This window comes from Equus asinus, chromosome 22, assembly GCF_041296235.1.
Source record: "Equus asinus isolate D_3611 breed Donkey chromosome 22, EquAss-T2T_v2, whole genome shotgun sequence".
NCBI lineage: Eukaryota > Metazoa > Chordata > Mammalia > Perissodactyla > Equidae > Equus > Equus asinus.
In genome coordinates this window covers 44,700,005-44,720,950 of record NC_091811.1, presented here as the reverse complement: position 1 = coordinate 44,720,950, position 20,946 = coordinate 44,700,005, and the positions used below count along the sequence as shown (strand labels likewise).

At 37.7% G+C, this 20,946-nt stretch overlaps 1 protein-coding gene across 3 annotated transcripts in view; it reads right to left on the bottom strand.

Moving 5' to 3' along the window:
- Positions 1 to 2,405: 2,405 nt before the first annotated feature.
- Positions 2,406 to 20,946, bottom strand: part of PDZRN4 (PDZ domain containing ring finger 4) — a 337,813-nt gene continuing 319,272 nt past the window's right edge. For all 3 annotated transcript variants that reach the window (XM_044756217.2, XM_070493927.1, XM_070493928.1), the window contains 3 exons: positions 14,518 to 14,619; positions 10,397 to 10,513; positions 2,406 to 6,857 (listed from right to left, as the gene is read on the bottom strand). In XM_044756217.2, the coding sequence (XP_044612152.2) occupies positions 5,331 to 6,857; positions 10,397 to 10,513; positions 14,518 to 14,619 (1,746 nt within the window). In that variant the 3' untranslated portion in view covers positions 2,406 to 5,330. The remainder of the gene's footprint in view (positions 6,858 to 10,396; positions 10,514 to 14,517; positions 14,620 to 20,946) is intronic.

Below are 20,946 nucleotides of genomic sequence, written 5' to 3'. Positions count from 1 at the left end.
GGAAGGAAGTGGAAGGTAGTGGAAGGAAGAGAAACTTTGGGGGCAGACCATCACAAAGTTGAATCCAGAATCTATTGCTTAGTAGCTGCAGGAATTTATGGTGGATTACTAAAATTATATTAGCCACAGTTTGCTCATCTGTAAATAAAAATAGCTAATATCTATTGAGTGTCCACTCTCTGCCAGCACTCATCTAGCTTCTTTATATGTATTAACTCATTTAATTCCCAACCTATGAAAAAAGCTATAATTACTGAGCAGCAGCAAACTTAAATAAAAGGCCTAAGAACACAGACCTAGTAAGTGGCAGAACTAGGAGGCAGTAAATAAGTAGTGGATTTGATAAGTTAAAAACTTGTGGTAGGATACTTAATAACAAGCATGACCCTAGTTTACAGATGGCCCATGAACATAGGAGCAATGCTGGTTCCAACACAACACTGTTGACAGGGATACGTAATAAATGCGTGGCACCCAAAATCCTGAGCAGCTCTTGTTTGGTAAAACAGAAGAAATGCCAGAAGGACATACGTGGTAATGGTTACTAACTGTGCAACACACTATATTCATGACAGACACATTATGGAAAAAAATATTAGACATTATTGTGTGGACAGCCAAGTGAGTGTTAAGACAATACCATCTATAAATGTTCAGAGGTAAGAGAGGCTGTTAGCAAGAGTTAGGGGAAATCTCCTGGAGAGATGTAAAGACGTGAAATAAACATTGATGGAGGAATGGACAAAGAGAAAGGAGAAGGGTTTATCTAACACACAAAACGCCACCAGCAAAGAGTGGCTCTGGACATGAGAATGGCATGTTCAAAAAACGGGAGGGAGTCCTTTCTGACTAAAGCAGAAGCACAGTGGGATGGACACTAGAAGTAGCACAAAAACAGCCCCCAAATAATCAGCTTTATGGTGCCCATTTACTCAGTTCTACAAGGACACTTCTTATAAAACTGCTACAGTGTGAACCGGTCTTGCTCTCTCTGAAAAGAGTAGTATACTTGAGTGGAAACAGCAAAAAGCAAAACAACAGAAAATCTCAACACACTCAACAGATGACTATCTCAGTCAATTATTTTTGTCACTGGCTTCCTGTAGTCACTATTCACTGAAATTCTGAAACCATGTCATTGCATATTTACAGGAGCAAATGGTATGTTTTTATCTAAATTTTAAGTCATTTAATATACCTCCGAAGACAGACATTTTGGAAAATAATGATAGAAAACTGAAAAGAGAACAAAAGCTTCAGATAAGTGGGAAATAATTTGCTGGGAGAAAATTTTTTACTTTTTTTAGAAGTGCATTAGTCAGTGAGCCTGTTGCAGGGTTCAACTATATTAATTGAACGTTAATAGAAATTTAATAATTATTATTATTAAATTAGTTATATCAATTATGTTAATGATTATTAATAGAAATAGAAAACTAATGGAAATTAACTAATAATTAATAGAGTAGAATAAATTACTAGAAAATAAAATTTAAAGATTAGTTTGAAGAAGCATCATATTATTCACCTACCCAAGGCACAGGTTTATTGAGGTCTGAGTTGGAAGTCTCCCCTGGAGAAAAGTGTGAGTGAGATAGAAAAAAAGGTTGAGGTTAAATTGTTGAAGTCCCTGGATAATAGTCTCAGGCACTCAGATTTTACCCTACTTTCAGGAAAAGACTTCTGAAGGCATCTGAGCACAGTGAGGAAACAGCTACTTAGGAGGCCCAGTGTTCCTGCTTCTGATGTATATAGGAGGATAGACTGGAGAGGGCGTACAGGGACACCAGGCATAGACCTGTTGAAGGAATTAGGCATGAGACAGTGACAGTCTAGCTGAAAGGTGATTTAAGGGTTCTGAAGACAATCTGACAGTTTTGAAGAAAAGTGAACACTGCTTCGTGACTGACCAGAGAAAAAAGAGGATCAATTGTGAAGACTCAAGTGAGGAGCATGGGAGAGCAGGTGAACAGTGGCACTATCAGAAAACAAGGAATTTGAAGCAGAGAGCAGAAGCTCATTGGAGAGATAAAGAGAGTGTGTTTAGGTAGAAGATTTAGACACACAAACAAGACAGGGATTAAATCAGTATGTAGCTACGGAAAGGCTATGTCAGAGAAGCCCTCCTTCAGCCCACATTCTGTGTTCATAAGAGGACAGTCTGCACAAAATAAGATGGCATGCAGTGAAGACATGCCCACTGAACATACATTGTCTTCCACTCCATTAGGTCATTCACATATAAATCCTAACACCAATTTCTGTCACATCATGAATATAAAAAGCAATGAAAAATATGGAATTTCAAAGCTAAGCCCACGTAAAATATTATTCCTCCTCACATTCACGTATTTCTTCTGAACTGAAAGAAAATATCCCATATAAAATTATTTTTCTTTGCTGAGCAAAAGATTTATTATTCATTTACTAAGAAAACATGTTTAGCACAAAGATATTTATGTAGAAAGAGAAAGCATAACACTTTTCAGATTTTCACTGATTTTTGAAAAAGACATTTCTCAACTTGTAGAATTGTATAAACACAGACATTTCTGAAAAACACCAACATCACATTTAAAAAAAATTGGCAAGCACACTTGGCCTTAATAAAACTAAAATTAAACTGGTAACTTTGGAAACACTGCGTTCTGAGATATGTATATGTTTCCTCTGGAAAAATGTATATGTCAATTCCAAACCACATTTGTCTATAGGAGTAATTCAAATTCGGTGAATATTTAAATCCAGTTGTGTGAAGAGGATAAACAACCTCTTAGGCATTAGGTCAGGAAAGAACTGAACTCTTAAGATAGACAAGAATTCTCATGTAAAACCATTTGATGCAAAGCAAACTCTAGGTGTATTCAGAGTAGTCTCATAGATCGGATTACGATGTCTAAAGATAGAAGTGACGAAATTTTCAGTTGCCTTAGGTTGCTATTACTATCGTTATAAGTTTTGAGTTCAGATTTTCAATATATGTAAAAAAAATCATTTCTTTCCATCTATGTAATAGCCCTTCAAAGGGTAAGAACTTAGAAGTGTAGAAGAGTAGAGAAAACAGTAACAAAAGGACCAATATGTGGAGGAGAGAGATGAATGAATAAAATAATTGAACTCAACTAGCATTTATAATTATTCAGTTGGCATTCTACCAGAGGCTTACACAAACAGAGGGGGAAACAAGGGCCAAACTCCATGAATTTAAAATCAAAGTGGGGAGACAATAAGTTCTATGTATGTGATTCCAATAACAGAAGAATAAAATCCCCAAGGTAAAAGGATACTGCAGGTGCATCATGGTGAATGCCAAAATGCTGTGAAAATCCCATGTCATCAAAACAGGCTCCAAAAAGAAAATGTATATGTGATTACACTCCAAGGGAAGCGTGGGATTTGGCACAGAAACCCCACACAGGAGAATAGCATAAGCTAACTTCAGTGGAAATGTGCAGGCTGTTAAGGAGCCAGGAACAACTTCAAGAAGATCTAAAGATGAGGGGCAATAGGCACGGTGGGCAAGTTAATGGAGGACCTTGAATATAAGGCTGAGGCATCAGAGCTAATAAGGAGCCACTGTAGGTTTTTAAACATGAAAGTAGCTATAAAAACATTCAGATGTTGTCTCTCCATTATGTTAAACTAATCTCTTCGGTTGAATGAAAATTTGATCAAACTCATGTTTGCATGCACACGATTGATCTGGCCTTTTACTCTGGAGGCATCATGATTGACATATGATACGGTTTATATGTTTACATGATGAAAAGCTAGATTTAAAAAACCTATCTGATGATCAAACATCTCATTTTTTAATAAACTGACATAAAGGGGCATTTATAGTTGACCATGCTGAAAATTATTAAAAAGATGTTTCCCAAAAATGTATTCCCAAAATTTAATGCCAAAAATTAAATGATCAACTAAAGAAATGCACATAGCGCTATGGACTGAACTGTGTCTTCCCTCCTAAATTCATATGTTGAAGCTTTAACCCCCAATGTGATGGTTGTTGGAGGTGGGGCCTTTGGGTGGTAATTAGGTTTAGAGGAAGCCATGAGAGTGGGGCCTTTATGATGAGATCAGTGCCCTTATAAGAAGAGACATCAGAGAGCTTCACCTCTTTCTACCACGTGAGGACATAGTGAGAAGGTAGCCATTTGCAAAACAGGAAGAGAGCCCTCACCAAAGAGCAGATTGGTCAGCACCTTGATCTTGGACTTCCCAGCCTTGAGAGCTGTGACAAATAAGTTCCCCTTATTTAAACTTCACCGTCTATAGTATTTTGTTATGGCAGCTTGAGCTGACTAATATATACAGCGTCACTATAAACAATCTTAGACACTTCACTGATCCTCTCTCCATAACTTCCCTAAATTTTTCTTGGTTTTTCCTTACATGGGTGGCAGGCAAGGAGAGCAGGAACTCATGTTTATTGAATGTTTAGTTAGCATCTGTTAGATGCTCTACATACATGATCGAATTTAACCCTGGTACTAATATGTGACACAATGATCTACTGGAAGTATTTCAAGACAATTTTATTGAAAAACAGTGATAGAAAATGTACACATTTTATAATCCACAACTGAGAGTCTTCTAAATAGTATACATATATAACTAATTTATATCTGGTAACCACAGCAGACAATGAAAATAAAACACTCATTGATAACTTTCTTAAGGATAATCAATAATTTATTTCTCTTTTATTGTCACAATTACCACAATTATCTAGCTACATGACCAATGTCACTACATATCACGGGAAGATTGTCCACCTACACTTTACTGAGACAAAGACAACGGCCATTTACGTGTTAAATGTACAACAGGATGTTAAAAAGAGGTGGTTTTTATGTATAGGACAAGATGTGGCACGTGATTTATTAACAAGGTTGATTTAATACATATTATGCCAGGAAGCAAGCATAGAAATGTTTTGGCATTGAGTTGTTATTAAAGTAGAAAATAAGTAAACTAGAGAAATAAATCCAGATCTTAACTTACAATAGATACATTAAAGTAGGAAATTAATCGGCTCCTCAGTATGTTTGTTCAAGTTTTTTTTGTTCTCTTTCCTTTTGTTTGTTATTTTATATATAAATGAGTAATATGAATATATCACAGGTTAAAGAAAGATCTCAGCCCAAAAGAAGCTACCAGGATATGAAAAACAAATGAAAAATTACCAGGTATTTTTGCTTACAAAAAATTTAAACTATAAAGAGTCACAAAATATATATAAAAACGCCACATTGAACGAGGCAATCATACTCTACCCAAACTGGTAGCACCCTCTTAAAATCAGTTGCATTCCATTCATTCGGTCATACGGTGGTGACTGACAAAAAGGCATTATGAACTCGTGTGCCATCAGGAGACTTGGCTCCATGGGTCATCAGTTCTTGGATTGTCATCCAGTTGTCCAAAATTTTCTTGTTTCTCTTTTTCATCATCTTTTTGTGACTCAGTTCAATGATGTTGATCTCCTTCTTGCCCTCACTGCCGCTCTGAGGACTCTCCTTAAGACACTCTAACCGGCTCCGCATCATGAACTCTCGGCGCCGACGCTGCTCTTTGGCCCGAACCAGGTGTTGCTTTCTCTCCTCTTTGCTCCAGTAGCGCCCCATTTTCATCTCGCTCATGGTGTCATCGTCTGTTGTCATACCACTCCGCTCCTCCTTGATCTTTAAGGCACGTTCCTTCAGAATCCGGTCTCGCACTGGTCTCTTTGTTATGTACCGTGTCCCGTCGCTCCTAATTTTCACCTTCCATTCCATCTTGGGCTCTGAACACTTCTGAGACTCCTTGCACATGCTCACCAAACTGAGCTGACTCTGTGCATACTCGACAGCAGATTTCTGTTGAATTAACTGCATGTAGCTCTGATAATGCCGGGCGTGGGCTGGGATGTTGGCATATCTATATGAGGAGCTGTGATAAGGAGAGAGGTAAGGGATGTGTTCGCTGCCTGCCTTCTCTTGATCAGAAATCTTGTTGCTTTCTGAAATCTTCTCCTTGCCTTCAATGCCGCAAACTTGTTCAGTGGTTTTGGCTTTGGTGGAGGTCGACTCTTTACTGCTCTGTCCAGAGGAGGACTGACTGGCTGCCATTGTGCTTCTCAGGTTTTTCTTATTGGTGAGGTTGATCATTCTTGGAAGGGAACTGTCAGGGGAACGGTCCACAGTGAGCGGAGTGCTTCTGCAGCTTTCAGCTGTGTTGTAAGCACTAGAACTGTCCTTGTCTGACTTTTCTGGGTGTTCGATGATGTCATCTAGCTTTCCCCTTTGCATGTCTATGCTGGTGTTATAATTTCGGAATCCTCCATCATGCAGTGCCCAGATGTCTCCATACTGGTCTGTCACTTTCTGGAGCCTGTGAGCCTGCATGATATTCTGGCACTCGAGTTCAATATTTCTTAGTTCTTCATTAAGCAACTGTAGCTCATGCTCCACTCCCTCTTGTTCCCCTTGATTGCATTCTATTGTGCTGCTCGAGTAATACAGGTCATACTCTCCATGGTTTCGAATCTTGCACTTGAGCTCCAAGAGCTGCCGGAACCTTTCACACTCCTCATCCTGGTTGCCAGTGCAGTCTGAGTCAATGTATTCACCAGACACGAAGCTCTCATTGCACCGAAGCTCAACGCTTCCTAGAGTGTCTTGGCTGTGCCCCAGCTCTCTCTTGCTCTTCAAAGACGTGCTGTTGGGATCCTCAGCTGCGTTCTCCTGCTCCGAGCTCTCATCATTTCGCAAGCTTTCGTCGGTGCGCCCCACTCCACTGTCCTTCTCATGGTTGTTGGATGAGGATGTTGCTGTGTCTGTCGTACCTTCTTCTTCTTCTTGTTTCTTTGGCTAGGATAACAAAGTTCAGAGAACAAAGAAAATTAATTATTTCGAACAATGCCAATTGTTGGAAAACTTGCTTGAAAAAGCAATGCTTCTTGGCAAAAGTGCAGTTCCTAGAAAGCTGCTCTAATTTTAGTATCCATAATAATTTTAGAAATAAAGGCAATTAGCTCATGGCAGCTTTTTATGCAAGGAAGTAAAGAAAACAAAAGCTGCTTAACTATGGCTTTGACACGTGGGGATAAATAAAACAGGACACATTTAAATAAGTGATTCTTAGCTGAAAGGTTACCCTTACTTGGGAAACTTCGGAGTAAAGGTGTGTAAATGAGGTGACTTTATGAGTTTCTGAGGTGATAATACACACACAAGATGAGGAGTAAGACAGAATGTCTAAACAGTCTTTAGTGATATGAAGGCCTGGAGTTCAGAAGCTGTGTCATGTTATTACTATTTTTTTTCTGAACTTTCCTCAAGTTCACAGGAAACATCACTGATCTAGTAATACAGTAATAATGGTTAGCCCAACACTGCAAAATTTCAGGAATAGGTTAGTGCTGGAGCCCAGGACCTTCTCTCTATAGATAAAGAACCTTAATCCCAGATGGGGATTAATGGCAGAGAGGTCTAGAAGGCCAGTGCCATCTCCCAGTGTCAGGATTTCTTATATGTCCAGGATGCCACATTCCTAGATACTGTGCTTTGACCTCAGTGCATCTCCAAATCATGTTACTGAAAAACAACAACAACCTCATAAGACTCATTTGGGTCACTTAAAAAGATTTTTCTACTTTTAACCAGTAATTTCCTTCAAAGGTGAGTTTTATTCTACTGAGAATAAAATGACAGTTCTCATGAAAGTCTAAGCAGCATTGATTGCCAGACATGGGCACAATGTCAAAAAAATATTTTGGCATATATATGTAAATACACACACACACATATTTAAATATGTATGTAAACTTCACTCGCTAGTAATTTTTGGTCTCAGGCAGAACAATTAACTGTCACTGCCCTAAGGAGATGCAAATGTAGTTCTTTCTCTGTGAATAGGGTAAAGTTACTTTTTCCTCCATCACGCATCATATAGTAGTCTACACAGCAGTTTCTAGATTGTATTTTCCTTATATCTAAGTTTACTCACCATTTGATCTCTATATTATTATATATGTAATTATACAATTAAATATAATTAAGCCTGTTAGTGTTACAAGGACAGAATGCGTGATCAAGTTATTCTAAAACAGGTCTGAAAGGGTCTCTCCAGATAATTATTATTTTCTTCACAGAAGTAATGGCAGAACAAAATGTAACATAAACTGGAGAGAAGAGAACATGACCATGTATCTCATGTTGTTCTAGGATTCTCAATCTTTCCCTAAAATATTTTTCCTCATTTGTTGAAAACATGGTGAGTTTGATTTTAAAGTTTTATGCAACTAACAATGGGAAGCTTGTTACATCCCCGTGTCCCTTGCTCTAAGCTGACAGTAGTATCAAATGTGTTGACATCTGCACACTGCGCCATAAAACCCCCAAAGGATGTTACTGATATTGAACATATGAGTTTATACACCACACTATTTACATTTATATTTTTCTCATATCTATAATGAGCTCAAAAACCACAAAGTGGCTAGTATTTCTTTTCTTATTTTATACGCAGTATGAATGATACAGACAAATTATGTGATGGGAGATGCACAATGTGTCACCAGCAGCCATAGGACCAAGGATAGTATGTAAAGTGAAACTTTCATATGGATACATATTTTAGTTTTAAAATATGGATATACACTTTATTTTTTATTGAATTTCCCTTTCCTTTGTAACTGTTTTATGAGCAAATGTGAAAATAAAGAGTTTTCCATCCTCAAACCTAGAAGTACTGGTTTCTAATGTAACGCTACTCTATCATTTATCATTTCCCTACGGAATTATTATAGTGACAGGCAATGTTTCTACCAAGACATTTCTAATGTAGTATTATTGTTTATAAGGGCAAAGAACTTTTAAAGGTTTCTGTACTTCTCATCATTTTTCAGTTTCAAGGTGAAGAAAAATTTCCAGACAATGAGAATCTAACCTCCGGGACCATCTAGTGTTACCTCAAAAGACCTAGCATTTGTATTACGTCTGATGAGTAGGCAGCATTTGACACCATATCACTTCACTTGGACAGGATTTCTTCCTTCTTTCTCTATTCCAACATCCTCCTGTCAATTCTGTATCAGGTCACATTTTGTATCCGAGAGAGAAAAAGCCTGAAGGAAGGACTTTCTTACTTGTAACCAGCAGCTGCCACCAAAAAATATCTTTATTTGTGGCTGGTGTTGAAGTCGTACATAAAAATTTCAATCTGTCCTACCTATATTGAAAAGCAATCACCACAGTCACAGCATCACTTTTGAGCATGAACTATTTTCGTGAAGTGGCCAGTGGGCATCCATGATCGGCACAAAGTATAGCACATATGGCTATGATGACACTGTAGTTTTCAATTTCATGATTTACTTAATATATAGACATGCGCCCCCCACACACATACCTTTCTGCTATGGGATGCTAGCATCAAGATATTTCATCACTCAGCTTGGTAATGTGATAAGATGTATGTGTTTCATGTTCCTAAGCCTAACTGTAAGGATTTTTAAAAAAAATTATCTTTTAGAATGTGTTAAGAATTAGTGTTTAGAATAGTATGATAATTAAACAAATCAGTAAACTGACAGCAGAAGTGTTAATAAAATTATATCAGCAGATGAATGACATGAATCTGACATAAAAAATCTAGCATATACTAATCTTGTTTTTATCCAGTAGGAAAACAACAAAAATGAAAAAAATCCTAAGACTCAGTTTCCCATGGACCACGCTGTGATTTTTTTATTAGCTATGAATTAATTAAGGGCAGGACTTTGCTCATTTTTCTTTGCATTCTCAGGATCAAGTGTAGTACTTGGAACATATAAGGAGCTCAGAATTTTTTGTTGAATGATTGTGACCCTACAGCAAAACGATGTCAATAATCTGAAATAGAACTACTCCTATTCAGGAGTATATAGGTGTAATCATGATACCAAAGACACAAATAAGATTGATGGCTTACATCATGTCATCATCATCCTATAGTTGCCTAAATATTCAAATAGATACATTAATATTTTAAAGTATAAAATTACTTTTAGGGGAAGGGGTTACCTCATGAGATATAGTTTGTCCCCAGCTGGCATATTGAGAAGAAATATGCATTTTTAGTATTAAATTTCTGCATCAGGCTGAACAGTACTTGGGTCAACATTTGAATACTACTGTACTCTATCAACAATGGTCCCTAACCTCTCTGAACTAGAAATATTCTTAATAGAAAAAAATTGTATTTATTCTCTCTACTTCACTTGAGATGGTCCTTTGCTCTCAAAAATTACCATTACAGAGATGTTTGATCAAACTCTTTGATTTTGTTTTTTACTCCATTTATGGTTATACCTTAAAAAAAGAACTGGCAACATTACAAATGATGTAGTTCAAATTGTTGGCCCTACCTGCTCCACCTCATTGGCAGTGCGTTGCATTGCTTCATTATGCTGTTCTTCCAACATCTCCAAGTTTAACTCCTCTAAGAATTCATTCCTTTCATCTTCCAGCCAGCCTTCATCCAGCTGCAAAAGAATACATTAGTACATTATATTAGGTTCGTGAGAACTCATGCTAAAATAGGGTAAACTTAAATGGCGATGCCTGACCAGTTCCTTTTATCATAATGATTCTCTTCAGAATACCAGCCTCAGATAGTTCACCTCTCAGAAGGAAGAAAAGGTGATAAAAAAAAAAAAAAGGATTCTTATGCCTTTTATCCTTTCCTGAAACAGAGCTACAGATTTTCTCTCATAACCAAGTAGATCCCACAGCATAGAACATTATCATCTTTCAAAATGTATGAAAAGCATACTGCATAATCCACAGCCATCATACTCATTACCTCCAACAGTCCCAGTGTTAAGGAACTGCAGTGGTACTAATGGGACCATGAAACAATGGGCTTTTTTCCTTAATGACAATCCTCAAGGCGACTACACAAAAAGTACCCCCACCTCATGCTACCCTCATCTTGCTTCTTTATTTTCAGCCAGATGGTTTCCAAGTTAACAAAATGACTGCTTCCCACAAGAGAATTCACAGACAACATTTATTTGATATGAAAAAAAAAGTTCTAAGTTATTCTTCTCAAAAAAAAAAAAAAAAAAAGAGCTGCTATGCCATGTCTATTTTAATTCATTTTTCAGGCCCAATTACAAGGGAAAATACGTGAAGTGTGGCATTTTAGGGTGGTGGAGTGGTGTGGAGCATGTGAGGTTTTGTTTGTGGGTGCTGAATGCAAGTATTCTTGTGGGACTCTTACACAAATTAAACTGAACAGATCCCCTTGGCTTCTCAGTATAAAGTGAAGTGGAAAACTGGTGGTTACCTTGCTAATGTGATGAGTGTTGACAGTCAATACAGATAATTTGCCTCAAAGTGGATTGTGGGAGCTGGATTACATAAATTAGCTGTCTATGCTGATTAAATTAGCTGAATTATTGTCAAAGCTCTGCTTCACTCTGTGTTACAAAGAAACAGCAGCTTTCTAAAGAGCCAAAACTGACAATAGTTTGAAGTGTTTTCATCTCAAACTAATGGGCAAAATAAACTCTTAAAGATGACTGGACTTCAAAAGCTTAAAAACAAAAACTCTGAAAGGAGGACATTAAACTGCACCAGGAAAGGCATTAGCGTATATGTATCATATTCATTAATATGAAGGCAATCATAGGTTTCTTGAGATTTATTAAAACCTATCTTGAACTTAAATTACCTCAAATTTGACTGGGGCCAAAAGCATGGACACATTTATTCATCCTCATTTATCTTAATGTAGCCTGAATAACTGACCAAGTTCTACCCCACTGACTTTGATATGCAGATGAACTATGAAAATCAAGCTGACTAAAAATTTAAATTCAACCCAATTTATAATTGTCCAAGTTTTACATTCTTTAATCCCTTTTAAGTTTCATGAAGCTGCAAACACCAGACTCCAAAGGAAATTGCTTAAAGCTAGTAATGTTTACTTTTTATAAGCACACCAAGGAATTTTCTTTAATCAGGTCAAAACAAAAGACTTGCTAACACTGATATAGTGAATGATGAAACAGTCTTTTGAAATTGAAATGAAGGGGTGGGGGAGATAAGAACAACAAATGGTAGAAATTAATGATTCCTTATAACTCTTTTCTTATTAACTAACCCCATAGATCCTTGAGTTGCCATCTGTAGTGAGTATATGTCTGTTTTGATTAAGCTTTCCTCTAGCACAATAAGTGAGGAGAGATTCTTCTTGCTCACTTCCTTTCCCTGTTGTATTTCCCTTTCCACCTGCACGTGCATTCATGGCAGCCTGCCTAACACTGTGGAAGAGAGAGATCTTTCTCTTGAGCTGAGCGGCAGGAAAGGCATGATGGTCATTGTTATAGTAGGGGTCTGTCTGTGTGGTCGGGGATCACACATGGCATTTCAGAGAAAGAAACAACCTGCACTGTCTCAAAAATAGTGGCTACGAGTTCTTATGAGAGCCCTCTCTGCCCCAAAGGCCCAAGGGGAACAGGACAGAATAGCAATATCTTTAATGGTCTGAGAAAGAAAATGGGCAGAAAATGAAAGAAAGTTGACAGGGAATGTGAGAAATGAGTTATTTAAAAATATTGCACAGATGTAGAATGCTGCCCCCAGCAACTCTGTAGATCATTTCCAAGAATGTAGAGAGCATTTGAAACACTAAAAAAAGGGCTAGAAAAAGCACACAAAAAAATCCACATTCTCCCTGAATAAAATGCACATGAAAATAATGCAATAATGAGATATATTGAAATTGATGGAAAAATATAGGTGATATAAAGACAAGGTTTTTTTGGTCGTTTTTTTCTTGCCACTTTGGAGCATGTACTGCTTAAATATCATTTTTAAAGTATGGTGGTAAAATGCATTTTCTTTCCTTATTTTTCTAGAAATCTGATTTTCGAAAGGCAATTAGCTTCCTTCCAGTGGCATGAAGGCTTCTTCAGGATCAAAGGACTAAAGCAGATCTTGATTTTGACACAGGAGGGTATCCTCCAGAGTCAGGTGACCACCTTTTATTAACTGCGGAAAGGAAGTCTTGTTTGAAAATTCATCCTCCAGCATTGATTCTTTTGGGTCAGGAATGTAGCCAAATATTCGAAAATGCCACTGATTCTACCAAGCATATGTATTCCGTCAAAGATGAACAGGATCTGGTCTCGTGTCATTAATTTCTATTCTTTCCACAGTCCATTATAGCCATTAGGTGGCAAAGTTTAAGGAAATGCTTTAATTCTAAATTAATGAGGTTCTCTAGCAGTTACGTGGAAAGGGCAAAGAAACTACATTATAACATCGAAATATCTTTCCTAGAACAGGGATGACTACTGAGTTCTCTTCAGCTTACTATGAATTTCACTAATAGCCCCTTTATTCTGTTCTTTTTCAAGAAAATGGGGTCAGGGAGGTTAATCGGTTTGCAAAATTTCGAGGTAATCAGTGCGATTTCATATGTATTTTAAAGCTTCACTCCCACAGAGGCAGTCCAGCCAGTTGTGGAGGTTCCCTTTCCAGCTCCTGTGACCTCAGGTGTGTAACTTTACTCTGCCCGGGGCTATGGCAGGCTTTATGGGAACCATTTAGAATGGTCAAGGGCATAAAGGAAATATATGCGGAAAGGGTGATCCTTTATAACCACTATATTCAAGTCAGGATTTGGTCTGACACTGAAATACACTTGCTCAATGTAATTTATAGATAGGATGTAGTTACTGAGTCTGAAAAATATCAGATCAATAACTTGGGAGACAAATGGTGATATAACCAACTTCACTCAAACTACTGACAGATGGATAGAACGGTGACAATGCAATGTCCTTTCTGCATCGTGGTGGGGTATAAAAAGGATATAAAAGGAAGTACCAACAGTACTTTTCTTCCACCATTACCTCTCCTTTACTTTCATGACATCTCCCTCTGTAAAGATATAAAAAAAATTCCTTTAGAAGCTCTCAGTTTGTTTTGGGCTGGACAGATGTTTTTGTCACACTAAAATTGGAAAAAATTCAATTACTATAAAGGGAACCACACCATGCCACATAAGGCACTTGATTTGGTAAAGTTATTCTAAAAAGATTTAAGTTGATAGCTAGATATGCTAATGTTTATCTCGTTAGAGATTCTTTCAAGATACCTTAATATGCCAATTAAGTGATTTTAGATGAAAACCTGAAGTGAGGATCCATACAGAATTAAAAATCATGTAAAGTCAACCATTTTTCATTTATGAATTCATTTAAATAGCTGGCAAGTGGAAGGAGAGAATAATGATCCAATTTCATGTGCTTTTTTTCTTCTTTTTTAAAAATAAGATGTTTAGCTGCCATTCTGTGGAGCAATATAGGGAGTCTTTAACTTATAATTTTTTTTGATAAGGTTGGTAAGTTAGGAAAAATAACTCAATGATATTTTGTATACTTGGTGTTACAAGTATCCATGGTACTGACTTGATGCAGAACAGCAAGTAGTGAATGTAAAGTTCTGTCTCAAGGTTTCTGATCTCTGTTCTGACCTGAATCTCTGGCCTTGCAACCAGCAGCACAATTCTCTTGCACTCATCGCTAGACAGCAATGCCACTGCTTCTCCTCGATTCTGGACATCTTCCCCATTTATCTAGAAAACAAATGAAAGTGGCACATTAGTTTCCATTTCCACAATGCTGCACACAATAAATGGCAAATATCAGCTCATTTATGGTAAATGTATGGACAATGAAGCTCATACAATGGTCTCATCTTCAGCCCCTCAGTGGTAAGTGCCTTCACTCAATTACGTGCTTACTGTAAGAGCCATATCGATCCCTGAAGGATGGCGGACATCAGAGGAAGCAGTTATGTTCATAAATGTCCAACCTGTGCCCTGGCAACATACATCTAGCAACACAATTAACCAGCCCCTGACAGGTGACGTTCATCTTTCTCCGCTCAGAGTAATGGAAGTGTCACTCTGAGATAATAGTGCTGGGGGAAGCAGGGCTGGCAATAGCACAACTGAAATCCGTCATCCTGCATGCTTGCTGCGAGCCAATTAGAGAGCCGCAGTATTATCTCTCACCGGGCACTGCTCCCAGGCCACTGCTGATTGCATTTTCATTTAATCATTTCATATTTGTATGTGGGTCTGCCTCGGTTGCCCCAGATCACTCTCAGGATATCTTTCAGTGCTTAACTAATCAGAGAAGGACACAGTTCATCAGTGACATCCTCATCAATATTCCAGTTCTTCCTGAGATTTCTCCATTTCCTAAAAGAACAAAACTAATGAAATATCTTAAGGCCCATCTCTTAAGTATGCTTAAATTTTTAAAAAGTAACACAGAGTAAAACTGGCTTTTTATGAGAATATTTAGTGAAAGAAACCAAGCTTGAGTAAACTTTTGATTAAAAAGAAAAGATTCCAGTGGCATTCAAAATGTCTCTTTTTTTCCTTTTTCTGAGTTCTACAGAGAGAGCAAACAGGTTTCTAAAGTTTCTATTTTAAACTACAGTTTTATGTTCAAATGTGCTTAGCTCTTAGTTAACACAACTTTTTTCTTTGCATATTTTGCTTTATTGATTGCTCAAATTCACGGAGACAATGAGATTTTTGATCCATGATACATAATCCAAATATGTAGAAAGAAATTTCAATTGAAGAGGTCAAGTAATTCTATTTAAAGTAAGTATTAATTATTTTTATAAATTAAACAGAAAATGTGGTTTCACTAACCACTTTTACAATAATTATCATCTTTCACTAAGGATTTCTGCTTAAAAGCAAGAAGTAGACTCCTGAGGTTTTCTCCTTGTGGGTCTCTGGGATTCTGGCTGACACAGGAGGACAGACATAAGATTTGAAAACAAGCTGAGGAATCTCAACTTTGGACCACAATAAATGATCCTTATTCCTAGAGTCTTATCATAAATATTTACCACAAAGAAAGCAGACACTAATAGTGATAATGGGGAAAATCATATAACCACATGCTGTATTTTTTAATTTGGACCAAATGACTGTCACTTTAGCTTTCCCCTTGTTTATGTAGACAAGAAATTCAGCTTCTACAAGTTTCAAGTGCATTTCCTTTTTCTTTTTTTGCAATTTCCGAATAAAATTCATCAAATTAGAAAATAGAAGCTATGATTCCAAAATGGGGATGAATGGCTGGGAAGCATATGTTGTGTTTTTTGTAAGTAAATATCTGAAAAGCTATGTTTTGTACTGAATCCAAGGCCTTTTGTCCTTAAATAAAAATAAATAGGCAGTGATATATTCCACTACCTCCCAATTAAGTGTAGTTTGGAAATAACGACTTGAAAATTTTTACTTTCTTTGAGCTTTGAGGGCTTATGTCCATTTCACAGTCATTCTTAGCAGTATACCCACAATGCATCTGTCTATCACCCATGGCTCTAGTTGCTCAACTTCCCTCCACCATAGGCACATCTGATCCTAAGGAAATTCAGTTGGATGATCTCACACCACTAATCTTCATCTTTTCTGTTTGAAATAGAACTCTCACTACTTTTTTCTCTGGTCTTCTCTAGAGCATATACATACTTCCAAATTCTTTATCTAAATTTCACTTACCGTTAATGTAAATACTCTTCATTCATGTTCATTTAATAGTACTATTGTGTTTCCCATATTAAAGTGCAGATAACAGTGCCTTTCTAAGAGGGTTGTTATAAAGATTAAATAAGCTAATATATGCAAAGGGTTTTAAATAAGTGTCCAGTATATAGAAAGTGCTCAAGGTTGGCACACATTACTGTTGACGCTATTGTTGTTGTTATTATTAGTATTATTATACTATCATTATTTATATTTGAATCTTCAGTAAAGACTATTTTCTTCTAAAGAAAGCAAATATATTAAAATTCATGCACAAGAATTAAATCCATAGTAGTAAACATGGTTCTATTTTAAAAGATACCTATCTCATATGAATTTGTAACCCTTAGAGGGCTTCATGAAGAAACAATATGGTTGTGTTTGATTTTCAGTCCCTGCACAGCTGGTATTCATCTCTCTCCTCTGTGAACTCATAAAGACCAGACCTATGGTCCCCAGCCCTGGCAATAAGTCCTGATTTTGGGAGGACAGATCATATGTTGTAGAACTTTTACATTCAGAATCATATGTGGAATGAAATGAACTTGCCACAGAAATCTAGCATTGAAATGTAATTTATTGTTTCTTTTTCAAAACAAAGACCACTTTAGTCATCTGGTTGCTGGATCCTATCGTATTTAGAACATTAGTTTGATACCCAAACTGATATGGGAGCAAGAAATGCAGCCATGGGTTTCAGCAAAGATGTCTCTCAAGGAATGAAAAGATTTGAGGAATGAAATCAGACAGAGCTTTCAACCTTCATTTGCTCTTGTTCCTGAATGATGGTTCATAGCTACAGGACTGCTTGTGGGAAAGCAGCTTGCTGTGTCTGAAAACAACAGGCAGACATAAAGGTGCGGGGCCCAGCAACGTGTTGGGGGAGGGTGGTGGAGACAGACAGGTCGTTGCATCACAATTTAATGGAAGACTTCCATTTTAAGAGAAAAGAGGGAAAGAGGATCGGGAGAAGGGTAACATATAACTTTTGTTATAAAAGAGGAAAAACTTTGCCAGAGAATGTACTTGCCTCATTTTCTGTGCATGGGCATACGTCAATATTAGTTTCAAAACGGATATTGCCTTGGCTTAGAGGAGATTTGTGGCAATTACAAAGATAAATCAGTTGAAACCCCATTTAGGCCCAATCTCCGATATGTGCATATGAGTGTGTGCATGTTTATGTGTGTGTGTGTAAAACCCTAAAAGCCTAGACATGGTGTAATATAGCTTTTTTGCTTGAACATACCAATTTTTAGGTTTTCTATATCAGTGTACCAGAAGCAGATGGGCAACTAAAATTCTTGGCATCCAACTACCTCTAGAATTTCTTATTTGAAAACCCAAGAATCTAAGACAAAAGAGGAACAATTTATTTCAAATGTGTTCATATTTTAGTGGGGAGAAAAAGAAGGTGATGAAGTATAGAGATCTACAGGTCGGAAGAACAGAAATGGGGGAAAACAGCTCTTAAAATGGAAGAAAATAAGAGAGTAGCAAGAAATGCTGAGGGCATTTGTGTAGCACAGAGGAAGACAGACAGAGTTCATTAGAAGTCCTGTTGTTCCATGGGGCCAGCCCAGTGGCGCAGGGGTTAAGTGCGCACGTTCTGCTTTGGCGGCCTGGGGCTCGCCGGTTCAGATCCCGGGTGTGGACATGGCACCACTTGGCAAGCCATGCTGTGGTAGGTGTCCCACATACAAAGTAGAGGAAGATGGGCACAGATGTTAGCTCAGGGCCAGTCTTCCTCAGCAAAAAGAGGAGGATTGGCAGCAAATGTTAGCTCAGGGCTAATCTTCCTTAAAAAAAAAAAAAAAAGAAGTCTTGCTGTTCCACTGTTTGAGATTTTGCAGAGTTTTGTCAGGGAGTAATCCTTAGGGATATGACTGACTTTTTTGGCCATCGTGAGATTAGGCAGCTTACATGGACTATTATATGCTTACTATCCCAAGGAGGAAATGAGAATACAGCATTCTCTCCTTTGGAAAGCTGATTGTATGTGGACTTTAATCCTTTCTCTCTGTCTCAGAAATGCCTTGTCTTCATTCAGCCCTGCACTTTTGTGAGAAGACTTCCTCATATTAATTCCCGAGGATGCGTCTGATACCACAAGTTTGTGGCAATGGCGCAGCCGAAAGAACTGTCAAGCACTTGCAGAGAAAAAACACATGAGAATTAGAACATGTTTTCATGAGGTTGGTTTATGGTCTCTCTTCTGCATAATCCCCACCTTATGTCAATCTTGTGAGAGTGTGTGTTCGCGTGTGTGTGGTGTCATTGGGTGAGGTCACCCCTAGTGTACTACAGGCCCATGGTGTATGACATTTAGAAAATTTTAGCTACATGATGAGGGCAGGACTATAGAAATATTCTACTTAGGTCATCATGAACAGGAAATTAAAATCACAATTGCTCTAAAGAGAATCATTTAAATAAAAGCCAGCCAGGAAACTTCAGGGATAAGAAGTAAATCCTCTCTTTCTCCCACTCTCATCTCCCTGGGAAAGGAGTCATTACTTGTTCATTACAGGGTATCCCATAATCTCCTCATCAGCCATATGGAGCTATTTGTCTATGGGTACAATTTTGTCACAGTTTTATTTAATATAATTTCACCATCACCCTTAAGACGCTTTGTTTCCTGTGTGTACAGATAGAATTGAATTCTAGGCTTTTTAATGTGACGTGTATTTATTCATTAAGTGTGACATATTTGTCACTGAATATAAAGTAATCAGGCAGACAATAGCACTTTATCACCCCTGCTGTTGTTTCTTCAATGAACCAACTCCATTAAGTAATGCCTTATTATCCAGCAAATATTTTATCTGAAAACTTTATCTGCCCACACTATAGCCAAGAACAAGGAAGTGTCAAAACAAAGTATGCATATATGGAAACATATGTACTTTATTTCTATCCAAGTCTAGCCACTGAACTAAAAGATGTAATTTTAATAACTGTATTTGCGTATCTAACCCATAGGTAAGTGTTAGCTGGAAACTAGGAAGGGAGCCAGTGAGGGTGCAGCAGCAGATGTAAGTAGCTGGTGAGAGGAAGAGGTGAAAGCTGGAAACAGCAAGAAAAAAATGACAAAATACAGACCCAACACCAGAAAACATAGCCCAATAGGGTCATTTAATATTGGGGCACAAAATCTTTCAGACTTTTTAGCCACTGAGCGTTTTATCCTATTGTAACACTGTATAATGATTTCTGGGCATAACACGGCCCTGAGCATGAAAAGAAGGCTACATTCTTTTCAGTATACTTAGTTGAAGATGTTAACAAAGTGAAGAATACATTTAAAATTATTTCCAAATCAAAAAAAGTAAAATATTTTGAAGCTTTCCTTATCTGGATGCTGCACTGAAATGGTACCCTTATTTCTTAATGAGGCTATACAAGTAAACATTTACTGCAGATTTTATTGATCTATCCTATTGTTTTCTCCACTGAATACCTTTGTTTCACTCATTCATTTATTTATGTATGGGAAAGAAAGAATTTAAAATATGGTAGTAAACAAGACTGAGCTTTGGTTTCCTGATTCGCTTTTCCTTCCCCTCATATATGCAATGACAGACACATTCCATTTTGTTTAACTACAGGTCACCACTCATTGAAGTAGAAATCATATATTCTTAAAGTTTTCTGAAAACTAGTAGGACTAAGAATGACCACTAATTCATGCTTGTATTCTTTCCTAATTGGGGCTTTCAGCAGAGGGTTCCTGATGAAAAGGAGTTCTGTGGCATCCAGCTAGAGAAGGGAGAAGGGATGAATGAAGAAGTGATGTGTCACCCTAGAGAAAGGAAAGAACCACAGAAGGCTGGGCAGGATAACCTGCTGGAGTGTGCCCAAGGCACCTCGGGCACAACTTTATCACGACAAGGTCACACTGCATGGTGCTGTGTACACATCATCTTCCTAATTACGGAGGGAGTGCCCCAAATGCTGGGACGGCATCTTGTCTATTTTTGAAGCCCTGGTTTTAGGCAGAGTGTTGAATCCAAATGTGCTGAACTTAAAGAAACACTCTTCAGGGGCTCATATCCAGTGAGGGGAACCACAGACCTGTGAGAATGACTACAAGTCTTGCAGAATAGCTGAACACTTTGTACTTCTTCAGTTTGTCTTTTGAGTCCTCCTGCATTTTGCGGTTGTGATCTGCCTTGAAACTCAACCCTGAAGGGTGCCTGTTCTTATTTTGGGTTAATCTGGACACAAGGGCTGGGGAGCTGTGTGTCTTCCTGCAGCCGTTCCTTATGAGAAAGGACTCAGAATGGACAGAGCTGGCCGCGGCAGGGTTAGTTTAAGACGGGAACTTTGGCTTTCAACATTATT